Genomic DNA, 12,882 nt, shown 5'->3' with positions numbered 1-12,882 from the left:
TTGAAGTAATTGTTTTGTGTCTGATGCAGAAGAGAAAATCTACCAGTACATTTTTTTTCCAATGGGAAGGGAATGGGATAGAGGGCAATTATTCCAAGCAAGGATCAGCTCAAAGGATACTGGGTAGAAGAACACATCTCCCCAGCAATGTGCCATGGCCATCATACCTTCACCGTTGTGTGTCATGAAACAAAATTTCTTAGTTCTGAGAACAATGGTTGTTCAAAAAGTACATAAGTATATTTTTAAAAGGCAAAGCAAACAAACAAACAAAAAAACCAATATGTTCTTTTCTGAAATACTTTACTATCACCACAATGATATATTCAAATAACCGGTAGTCTATTTGCTTCTTGAAGAACGTATACAAAGAAAGAGCTTTTCCGTGCTTCATACTAGTGATTTTCCTTAAGAATACCAATAGTTTATAAATTTGTTTTTGTCCAAACTAAACTCTAAAGGCTACCGAAAACAGTCACCTGTATCTTACAAGAGTCCAAAGTCTTTAAGTCTTTTTAAAGATACGTTGGTATTTTTATTAGTTACTAAAACAAATAATAATCTGAAATACATTTATAACTTATACCCCCAATTTTATTTTTTTTAATAAAGAAGTTATATACTGTATATTATTCATGTACTAAAGCAACATTCTTTTCTCAAACCATTTACAAATTAATCTCATGTTGTTAAGTGCTGTGGAGTCGGTTCTCTGACTTACAGTGACCCAGTATAGAGTTTCAGAGGGGCAGGTGGTGTTTGAACCACAGACCTTGCAGTTCAAATGGCCTTGCGGTTCAGTGTCTACCCTACAGCGCCATGTATTGTTCCCAGATTAAGTCACCAATAGGTGGTGGTCTTTGATTGCGTCTCATCATCTTAGAAAGCATGTTGTACTTTCTTTATGTGAACCCAAGCCATCAAGTCCACTGTGACTCAGCAGCGCTCCAGGGCTTCCTGACTATAAATGTTTATAGGAGCAGACAGCCTCATCTTCCTCCCAAGGTGCAGTTGGTGTGTTTGAACTCTTGCCCTCTTAGGTTAGAAGTCCAATGCTTATCCCACAGCATCAGCAGGACTTCTTCTTTTTGTGAAAAATAAAGCAAATAAACAGACCCATTGCCTTCAAGCTGATTCCTACTATAGCCATTCTATAGGACAAAGTAGAACTAACCCCATAGGGTTACAAGGCTATAATCATTTGGGAGGACTTCTGGTGTGGCATTGTAGGATTAGCACAAGACTGCAGACCACAAGGTCAGCAATTCAAACACACCAGTTGCTCCTTGAAAACCTTACATAGGGTTGCTATGAGTCAGAACCGACTCAATGGCACTTAACAACAATGTTTTTTTTTTAAGTAGATTGCCACATTTTTTTCTCATCGAGCACCTGGTGGGTTTGAACACTAACCTTTTGGGTAGCAGCCTAGCACTTAACCACTGCACCATCAAGGTTCCTTTCTAAGTATATTACATAAATGAATTTAATCCTTTTTATAATTCTGTAAGGTAAACATTGTTATTATCATTCCCATTTTGCAAAAAAAAAAAGTAATGCTGTGAGATGTTAAGCAATTGTGCTCAAGTTTACAGAGCTATGAAATGACAGAAGCAGGACTTGAACTCAGGGAGTCTGTGTGCATAATCACAACAGCCTGCTACTCCTCACATTCATTCATCAAACATTTATTAACTGCTGAGAGTAGGCAAGCACTAAGGCTACCTATAAAAAGATAACATAAGAAAGCAAGGTCTTAATGACTCTCAGGCACTTAACAAACAACAACAATATAAGTCTTAGTAGATTATAAACAATAATTTACTGAATTAAACCAAAAGTCCAATAGACATCTCTGCTTAAGGGAAATACCTGAGGGAATGTTAAGAAAGGGTATAGAAGAGAATTTACTAATAAGCCTTTTCATCTGGAGTCCACTATAGGATAGGCACTCTACCACAGGATCGGCTTGACCCATAAGGTCAGCTGTTCAAACTCAGTTGCCGCTCCTTGGAAACCCTATACAGGGTTGCAATGAGTCGGAACTGATTTGATGGCACTTAGCAACAACAATTCCTCATCTGTATATTTTTTGACAACTCCAGAAATTTACACAATTGATCTTTAATAATAAACCTTACTTATGAAGCAGACATTCTAGCCATGAGGAAGCAGATGAAAGTTTGATGTCCTAAACATCTAAGCAAGGATGTCTCACCTCATCTATGGGAGGATGTTCTAACCATAGATCTGTTTCTTTAAAAAGATCCCAAAATACATCATTCATAGGCTCCTTAGAGATCTGCTATGGTTTCCTCAAAAAGAGTACCTGGTCAAATCAGATCCCCTTTAAAAGCCCTGAAATTAGGCAACGGAAAGATGGGTCACTTTGCTATGGAATGTAAGATGATATTAGGAAACAGGGCTAGAGCATCCATTAAGAGCTACAGGCAAGCTAAAGTGACAAAACAAAGACCATGGGTAGAAAAGAATCAGGCAGTCTCACAGGGAGAGCGGACATTCCAAGAGTGACATCATGCAAGTAGTCCCTGAAGGAAGAAGACAGGAAATGCCTGCTTGCCCTAAGTCTTTCTGATCCAGATACAGTTTACCCATATCCTTACAATATACCTCATTCTCCCTAAGAAACATCTGTGTTCTTTACATCCAAAAAGCAACTCCCCAAATAGGATGTGAAAAGGAGATGTTTTCACACTCACTTTCAACATAGAAATTCTAACACACAGTGGACATAGTTATGGAAAAGAGCCCAGCTGGGGTCCACAGTGCAAGCAGTAACTAGAAACCAGTCTCCATAGTTTCTGTTTATCTCTTACAAAAAGGATAAATTTGACCAGATCACAGCAAACAGAGAAGTCAAAACAATGAGTCATCAGAATTATCCAGACATTCCTTCTGCTTTTTCTGACCCCCTCTACTCCCAATACCTTTACCCTCTTCACCCACAAATAATGCAACTTGTCATCATCTCAAAAACAAACAAACAGAAAACTAAGAAACCTAAAGCTTTGGCAGCAAACCATTCCATCTCAAATGAAACGTTTGGATTAGTTATGCATCTTTCAGTACAGAGAAGACTTGTCATCATGTCTGACCTAGCACATCTTCTTCTCCAAACTAATATATAAATCCTAATATTTGCAGGTTGTTGTTGTTAAGTGCAGTAGAGTCGGTTCTGACTCATAGCGACCCTGTATGGGGTTTCCAAGAAGCGGCTGGTGAATTTGAACACTGACCTTGTAGTTCAAACCAGCTGTGCAGTGCAGGGTTTTATCCCATGGGGCCACACCAGGACTCCATACTTGCAAGGTATACACCTAATATTAGTTCAGCAAAGACAGCTTTAAACAGGCCCACAAAAATCACAGTTCTCACAAATGAGGTCAATTGAAAATAAAATATTAATCCTATCTCTAAATGAAGACCTGCCTAGGTAGAACACTGGGCAGTCTTTTAACAACAATTCAAGAGAAAATCATAGCTAGGAGGGATTCTAAAATAATTACCATAGGTTAAAAAAAAAAAAATCAAAAGTACTTATGTCATGAAATTAAGGGCTAGATTAATCTAAAGAAAATCACCCAGTTGGACAGCAGATAAAAATACATTTGGTCACTAAATTCTGAAAAATTAAAAAGAGAAAACATGTCTTTAATGTAAAGTTAGGAAAAAATAAAAGGAAATATTACTTCACATACCTGGTGTGGCACTATGTGTTAATGTGCTAGACTGCAAACTCACTTTGAGCTGTAAGGTCAGTGGTTCAGGCTCACCAGTCCCTCCTCAGAAATCCTATACTGGGTCGCTATGGGTCGGAACTGACTTGAGGGCACTTCACAACAAGAACATTATAAAAATCATTACCATTCTTCCCTTCACTAAAACTGCACATACTATTCGATAGTACATCAATTTGGAAAGGAAAGAACTTTAGTAATGGCAGAGTAAGTCCATTTTTGTTTAATGCTGTGATTCACGTAAAAATGCTAACTTCATCAAAAAGGCATGTCCTTCCCTAAATGCTCCCCTCAAAAACATGCTTCTGAATTGTATGCCCAAAACTTTGTTTCAGATCCTGTCCAACTCACCGTCCACCATATTCTACCCAATTTACACTTCTAGAAGTCTTTCCCAGTTACTTAAATGGCAATAGTACACTTAGGCCCCAAATTTCTCAATAATCTTTAACTAATCTCATTTGGTCATTTGAGTCCTGGTGGGCATGTAGGATAATCATTGGACTGCCATCCTAAAGTCAGTGGTTCAAACCCACCAGCTACTCCTCGGAAACCTTATACAGTGTCGCTACAAATTGGAACTGACTCCAAGGTACTTAACAACAGTAACAACAAGACTTAGTCATATTCCAAACATCAGGAAATCCTACCAGCTCTAACTTTACATTATTTCACGGCTTGCCATCTCTACTACCAAAACTACTGAAGGTCGGTGGAAGGGATTATTTCCTGAGTAACAGCCAACTCAGTATCAGACTAGCCAATAAGCAAGGTAAGCACGGGCTTATCTGTGCTTTCTTATCAATCTATAGTGACCCATTTCACATCTGTTTTTCACCACAACAAAGATTCTGCTTCTAGGTATGGCTGGCATCTGTCTCTCTCCCAACCCCAAGCACCTTCCCATAGAATCAAAGTCTCTTTTCAAATTTACAATCCTTGACAGGGATGGAATACTCAACAAAGCATGGGTTTGTTCACTACAGATTAGTAAATAAATGCAAGTAATCTAACTTCTAAAGTCTGTACCAACAGCAGCCAGAGGTTAAACTTAAACCTGCTGTTTCTCCTGTGCTCAAAATCCTCCCAATGACTTCCCATCTCATTTTGAGTAAAAACCAAAGTCCTCAAATGGTCTGCAAAACTAGAAGACCTATCTGCCCAAACTTTTTTCCTGCTACTCTGTTCTCATCCTTTTTCCAGCCACTCCAGCCAGGCCAACCACTTGGCTCTTTCTGAGCTTCACTTAAAGCTGAACGTTGCCTGGAAAGCTCTTCCCTCCCTTTACCTGCTATCTGTCCTGCTCACTCCCTCACCTGTTCCAGTTCTTTATTTCCCATGGGCAATCCCACCCACCAGACATACAAGGGCCTCTGTTTTGTTCCCCATTGCAGTCCTATCACCTGACACACCATACCAACTCATTTGCCATGAAATCAATTCCAACTCATAGAGTACCCAAGTGTGTCACAGTAGAACTATGCTCTATGAGGTTTTCAATGGCTAATTTTTCAGAAGTAGATTACCAGGCCCTTCTTCAAAGGCACCACTGGATGGACCCACACCTCCAACCTTCCAGTGAGTATACAATCCTGGGGATCCTGAAACCCAATGAGAGCTCTGTAATCACATAGAGAATACCTGAATTCAAAGGGAATTTTATAGAAGGAAGAAATGGGTCACACTTGAAAAAGTCTACATCTAAAATGAACATGAAGCAGTAGCAGCTATGAATAGAAGGGGAGGTAGGGAGAGTGTGGAGGCAGCAACCAGTTTTTCCAAAAGAGAACCCACCCACATTCCACCTTGCCATAAAAGTCCACTATTTACAGACTTCAGTTTGGCCCATCAGTGCCCCAAGGCAGGCCTGCTATATATTGCTATCACTAATTCAAATCATCAGTGTTGCTATGGACCAACAAGACATTCTTTCAACCTTCAGAGGCTTGGATTTTCACATGATGGTAAAGTTTTGAGCTATGACGTTTTTAAGCACATGGAACATGGCCATTTTTCTTAACACATAACACACAAAATTATATTTATGAAAATACTTCTGAAACTAAGAAGAATATGCTATAAAGCTCAATCATTTCTTTCCTTTTCTTCACGTAATATTTAGGGAAGTAACAGCTAGCTATGAACCAGGTACTGTCCTATAGCTTTTCTATGGGTCACTCCACTTAATCCTCCCAATTAGGTAAGTACTAATAATGAAAGTCAACTGACAGATAAAGTAGAAACTTAATTCCTCCAAGGTCTCACTGGAAGAATAACATATGAAGGCTTGCTTAGGCCATCTGAAGAGGCCAGAGTTTCCAGGCTTTTGTCAGTAAGTCACAGTGTGCTTGGTTCCCTCTTGGTTCTATTTATACAATATCAAAGGCAAGACTTTAGACACTAAATGTCATAGATTTATTCATAGAAGGTAAAAGATATCTCACCTGTCAACTTATTTAGGTTTCTGGGTTTAACCAATTAAAAGATCTAAAAGGAAGGAAGGTTTCAATTGATGTTAACATTTATCAAACAATTAAAAAAAATGACACAAATGCCATCAGAATCATTTTTCTAAAATAGTGGCAAAGTGAAGAAAGAACAGTAAGAATAGGTAAAATGCAGTATTCTTTGAAAACTTGCTTTTCAAAGGAAATCTTTTTAAAAATCCATTTGAAAATTAACATGTAAATAAAATTTTATAAATATGTTTTTGTTAAGTGCCAGTCAGTTCAGACTCATAGTGACTCTGTATAGGGTTTCAGAGGAGCGACTGGTGGGCCTGAACCACTGACCCTTAGTTCAAACCAGCCTTATGATGCAGTACTTTATCCTCATTGTCCATAAAAGTTATTTTTTGGGGAGCAAAATATGATTGTATACAAGTTAGCCAACAACCTATGTTAATGTATTCCTTCAATCCTGATGTGTTGAGGAGAAAACAACAAAATAAAAATAAAACCAAGATTCTGCAAATATTTGAGAGCCTCTAAGCCAGGAGTGGGAGTAATTCCTTAATCTGGCATTCAGTGAAAGTGTCTTGATAAAGAAGGATAATGGAATCAAATAAAGGAAACTTTAAACTAACAGATTACTTATAAAATTATTAATTAATATCTTAATGTCCCAATTTGTCAAAAGACCAAACTAAAAAAAAGGCTTGGCTAGGCAAGATCAAAAATAATAAACTCTATATGTATATGTCAAATCATATACAAAGTCCTTCACACTTCTTAAAGGGTATTATATATACATATATATTAGTTAATCTTATTAAACGAAATGTTTGATTAAATATCATTAAAGTACACATTACTTGTTGTTGTGATCATTAGGTGCCAACAAATCGGTTCCAACTCAGTGACCTTTTTTTTCTACAACAGAATGAGACACTGCTCCGCCTTCCTCCATCTTCATAATCTATTGTTGAATTTATTTTTGCAGTCAGTGTGTCTGTTCATCTCCCTGAGCTTCTTTCTCTTTTTTCCTGACTTTATCAAGCATCGTGTCCTCTAGAATCCGTTCCTATAAATGTCCAAAAATATGAGATGAAGTCTTGCCATTCTCATTTAAAGGAACATTCTGGCTGTGTTTTTCTGGCAGTCGTTGGTATATTGAATATTCTTGGCCAAACTATATTTCAAATGCATCAATTCTTCTTTTGTCTTCCTTATTCATTGTTCAGCTTTTGTAGGCATATGAGGTGATTGAAAATACCATGGCTTGGGTCAGGCACACCTTAATCTTCAAAGTGACATCTTTTTATAGCACTTTTAAGAGGTCTTCATGGCAGATTTGCCCAATGCAATACACCGTTTGATTTTTTGACAGCTTTTTCCATGGGAATTGATTGCGGATTCAAGTAAAATGGAATCCTTGACAACTTTAATATTTTCTCCGCTTATTATGACATTGCTTATTAGTCTAGTTGCGAAGATTTTTCTATTCCTTATGTTGAGGCATAATCCATATTAAAGCTTGTAGTTTTTGACCTTCATCTGTAATTATTTGAAATCCCTTTCACTTTCAGCAACCAAGTCTGTGGCAAATGCCTATCACAGATTATAAATAATTCTTTCTACAATCCTGGTGCCACATTCTTCTTCAGATGGTCCACCTTCTTGGAATTATTTGCTCTGCACACAGATTACTTAGAAAATACAAAACCTTCTGTATTTCCACTACAACAAATCCACTGCCCTGTTCTCATAGTAACGCTATAGGACAGAGTAGAACTTCCCCCATAAGGTTTCCAAGTTGGAATAGTTAAAGAAGCAGACTGCCAAATCTTTCTCCCACTGAGCAGCTGGTGGGTTCGAACCACCAAGTTTTTGGTTAGATGCTGAGTGCTTTTAACCAGTGGGTCACCAAGGGCTCCATATACTTCCTCTAAAAACTCAAACCCACTGCCTTCGTGGTAATCTAGCTCATACCTCCCCTAAACCAAAAACCCAATGCCATCAAGTTGATTGTAACAAATGACAACCCAAGACTAAATCTTTATGAAAGCAGACAGTCTCATTTTTTTTTCTCAATGGAACAGTTAGTTGGTGGGTTAGCAGCCCAATACTTAACCTATAGGACCACCACTGTTTCTGTGTTGATATGTGCCATTGAGTCAGTTCCAATTCACAGCAACTCTGTGTAGGGTTTCTGAGGAGTGACTGGTGGTTCAAACCGACCTTGTGGTCCAATGCATTATCCTGTAGCACCACAGCATCCCCAGTATGTTGTTGTTGTTGGTAGGTGTCCTCAAGTCGGTTCCGACCCATAGTAACCCTTCATAGGGTTTCCAAGGAATGGCTGGTGAATTTGAACCACCCACTTTGTGGTTCAAACCGACCTTGCAGTCAGGTGTTTATCCTACAGTGGCACACCAGGACTCCATCCACAATGTAGCCAAGATAAACAAGATTCCTCCCTAAGGAATGATAAACTTATCTGATAAATAAGCCTGCCCATGTTTGTTTGTTTGTTTTTCCCCATCCTATGCTGCCCATGTTTTAAGAGTGAAAGCTAATAGGAACCATGCCCTCCTTATTGCCTTCCCTCTCAGCCTTCAATCCAGACTCTCATCTTGTTCAGTTAAATAAATAGGATGGAGTCCCTGGGTAGCTGGCATGCTAGCAGTTAACATGCTAGACTGCTAACTGCAAGCTGGGAGACGGGAGTTCACCCAGAGACACCTCAGAAGTCTGGGAATCTACTTACAAAAAAATTAGCCACTGAAAACCACCGTTCTACCATGACAAACGTTTGTTGGTACATGCTGAAAAGTCAGTACTGACTCATCGCGACCCTTTGTAAGGTTTCAATTTATGTATTAATCACTTGAAAGCCACTGTTTTTATGTACAAGCAATATGGCAGCTGGTAGCAGGGCGGGGCAGCTTTCAGGAGCATGTATGGGTAGCTATCCATCCTCCCTGTTGGTCAAGCTTCAGCATGAGTTGAGAGTGATTCATTCCTCTCTTTTATTCAGTCAACTATAGCCTACCCACAATGAGCTGCAAAGTGGCAAGAACAGGATGAGGAATCTCCAGAACTGATATGCAGCAGGCAGGCAAAGGCCTAAAACTACTGATCATGCAACAAGATTTGAACGTGCGAGGTGAAAATGAGAAGTGTGGGGGAAACGTTCCAGAAAATCTTTCAAACTCTTATGATCTAAAATCCAAGATTCAGATCCTCAGGCCGCCCCAGCCTAAAGTCATTTGAGAATGTGCTGAGTTGGCAGTAAGGGCTGCCATGTGGAAACCAAGTGATGGGGCTGCTGTTTCAGGCTCCAACCGTTGAAGGATTACTAATAACAACACATGGATGAAAAATATGATTTTTCCCAGAAAAAGTGTTAATTCTTCTTTAAAGAACACAGAGTAAAGAACAAGAAACAATTGTCTTTTATCTTTGGAAATGAATTGATTCAATAGACTACAAACTAAGGTTGCTGTGTTAGAAAAGAGTTCAGATCATCCCAAGTGTCTAATACAAAGCATTAGTCATTCTCTTGATTCCTTTCTCCCCCTCCCATACTTGAGGATTTTTCAAACAAAGTAAGCATGGTATTAGCTTAAGGCATAGGCATAAGTCACATCAGAACAAAGAAGGCTTGATTATCACATTAAACATCAAAGAGGAAATATGCTTACTGATAACTAGTAGCCTAGGCTTGTAGGTTAGCATTTGCTTTCCTTAGCTTCCAGGCCAACATTTACAATTTATATCTAAGGCTGGAGGGGAAAATGCTCTGCTAGTAACAAGGTCATTAGGGGGAAGAAACAAGGTGGGAAAAGTGCCCTTGGAAAACTGAACAAAGTACACAAAAAGGCACTTTCTGCGCCTCAGTGGTCTACAGAGCATTTGCCCTCTGTGACTCTAAAGTGATTTACCATTAACCACCTCTGAGCCAAAAAACTCCTTTCTTGAAAGCCCTTCCAAAAAGTCCACATACACAAAGGGCTGTGAAACATATTCACAGGCCTGAGTCTTGGGCTATTTGCCTAAGAGGTTTGCTTTCAGCAAGTACAGAGGGAGAGAAAGGGAAAGAAAAAAAGCCACTCCAACAACAACATGAGCCGCCTCCCTGTGTTTTGGCAGACTTGCCCAACTAACAGTTCCAATGACTGTACCCTGAGCCCATTCAAGAATTCCATCTCTTAGGAAGTGTTTCAAATATAGTCATTTGATCTTCCAGCATTAGCCAATGCACCTGCTAAGCAACAAGTCTGATAGCCATATCGCCAGTTGGTTCTTCCCTGTCTTCACCAGGAATCATAGGGACTATTTCAGACTTGAATGGGGTACAACCAAAAGCTCAGAAAAACCATGCCACACATTTCAGTAGCTGCATGCGTTCCTAGCTTCTACGTGCCCATGTCCTTCCTTTCTCCCCATGCTAACTTCCCTGTCACTTTTGTGTTTTTTTTCCTGGAGTACAGAAGCAGTTTTTGTTTTGTTCTGGCGTTCCAATGTCAGGGCTTACCTGGAGGTGGCTTCCTCCCCTGCCTTGGCATGGCTCCCCCCAATGGCCTGGTCCTTGCCGCTGGGGTGGTAGGCAGTCAGCACAACTCCCTGAGAACTGGAAAGCCAGCTCATGGTGAGAGAAGGGGCATAATTTCTACGATACTGACACAGAGAAGGGGAATGAAGTTCCTGTCTCGCCTGGCAACTCGGCTCATTAGCATCGGCCAGCTCCTCCTCCCCACACATTCAGGGGCGGGCTCTCTCCTATGAACGGCTGCCCGGCTTTCCAATGAGAAGCTGCGACTCTGAGTATTGTTTAAACCCGGGGGTGATTCCAGCCTGCGCGGCTAAGCCAACCGGGAGGCGGGGACTGTGAGTGGCTCCACTGTCCCTAGTTATTCTGATCTGATTAAACAACCAAACTGTATACGCAAATCCTTAATATATTAAGTACAAGCTGTCTTGTTTAGGAAAAATTACACTACTATAGAGTCTTTTTTTCTCCCCCAATTCCTTTTTCCATCTGATAATTTCTGCTACTGCATGCAGCATGAGTAAGGGCATTTCTTAAACCTTTCACTCCCAGCTTTAAAACAATTGTAGCAAAAACCAATGCACCTGAGGCAAAACTGTGCAATGCAGCTGATGAGCAAGTCTTTATCTCTTGTGTCCAGCAAAAAACACCCTCCTAAAAATGACTGTTTGCCATGGAATGTCACCTTCATTCATTGAAAAACCAAAGCCAAATTGACCAAATGCTTTACCAAAATACCCTTCAGTTTCAAAAGACACATCAGCCAAGACTCTGTTGAAGGTTATTACTGAGAACAAAAACACTCGTATGCTATCATTTGTTGAGCACCTACTTACAACACGACAGACATCTTTCCAAGCGCTTTTAAGTATCATCTCATCCAATTCAGTTCTTTCTCCCTTCTTCTCTCACCCCTCTCTCTCACATACCCACCCTGCATAGATAGGTATCATTATCTTCTGCATTTTAAAGAGTATAAAGGAAGAGAAGTTGAGAGATAAGCTAAGGAACTTGCCTAAGATAACACAGCTGTTTAGTGCCAGAAGCAAGATTTGAAAGAATTCTAGACAAAATTATATTCTATTTAACCACCATGCTATTTATTCCTTGTTTGTGGATTTAGGAAACAAATTCAAAATATTATGAAAAGCACAAGACGTTTCTGTTCATTCTCTCCTAAGGACTCTACAGTTTTCTATATTTCTATTTATTGTTAGTACTGCTAAATGTTACCTTTATAACGTTTTGATTTATCTAAAATTCCCCATAAACAAGCTTTTACTGCATAACTATACTGTTTATACTTTTTCATTATTTAAAATTATAAGAGGAAAATTATTCATACTTAAATACTTTTAAAGAATCTAATCTTTTTTTTTTTTTTAATTTTCCTCTACATTGCACCATCAGTTACAAAAGCCTTCCAGAAAAAGAGCGAGGTCTTTTTCTTACTTCTTGTTGTTAAGTGCCTTTGAGTCAGTTCTGACTCATATTGAACCTGTAAAGGGTTTCCAAGGAGTGGCTGGTGAGTTTGAACTGTCACCTTGTGGTTCAAATCCACCTTTTGGTCCAGTTTTTATCCTATAGAGCCACACCAGGACTCCATTTTTCTCCTAGCCATTCATCATTAATTACAGAACTTTTCCTTGTCTACCACTGTAGAGTTCCACCTGCTGTCTTTTTTCTACCCTTATTGCCCTAGCACTAGTTGGGAGCTCGAATCAGATCTTAGCTCTACTGTTAAAATAACCCTTTTAGTTCTTTGCCTACTTCCTTCTCCAAATTATCCTGCACACACTGTCACACCCAAGCACAGTTCTGCTGTTATCCCTCAGGGCTTAAAAATCTTCACAATGAGTCCCCATTTCCAAAAAAGCCAGTCCCAAACTTCTGAGCAGATTGTTGAACATCCTTTTTACTTTGTCCTCAAATTAAATCTTTCCATTGAATCTGCCAGACACCAAGCCCACATAGGGTCCCCTATCAGTCCTTTCTACTCCTTCATTTCTAACAAAACTCCTTCCACATTGTGACCTTCAGTTAACTAGGTCAAGGATTGACTGAATATAACATAATGTGTCCTTAAAAAGTTTACTAATTTTTTCATTAATATTGATAATATTAGAAAAGT

The 12,882-nt window shown here is 39.3% G+C and overlaps 1 protein-coding gene across 1 annotated transcript in view; it reads right to left on the bottom strand.

The window, feature by feature from the left end:
- The window catches only part of ARHGAP18 (Rho GTPase activating protein 18), a 188,498-nt gene extending 177,566 nt beyond the window's left edge, over positions 1–10,932 (bottom strand). Inside the window, exon 1 of the mRNA XM_006834674.1 lies at positions 10,737–10,932. Coding sequence (XP_006834737.1) covers positions 10,737–10,849 — 113 coding nt within the window. The 5' untranslated portion in view covers positions 10,850–10,932. The remainder of the gene's footprint in view (positions 1–10,736) is intronic.
- Between the last annotated feature and the right edge of the window lie 1,950 nt (positions 10,933–12,882).

The sequence above is a fragment of the Chrysochloris asiatica genome, unplaced genomic scaffold (genome assembly GCF_000296735.1).
Source record: "Chrysochloris asiatica unplaced genomic scaffold, ChrAsi1.0 scaffold00013, whole genome shotgun sequence".
In the NCBI taxonomy this organism is placed as follows: Eukaryota; Metazoa; Chordata; class Mammalia; order Afrosoricida; family Chrysochloridae; genus Chrysochloris; species Chrysochloris asiatica.
Note: the sequence above shows the minus strand (reverse complement) of the source record. Positions and strands in the feature narration are given on the sequence as shown.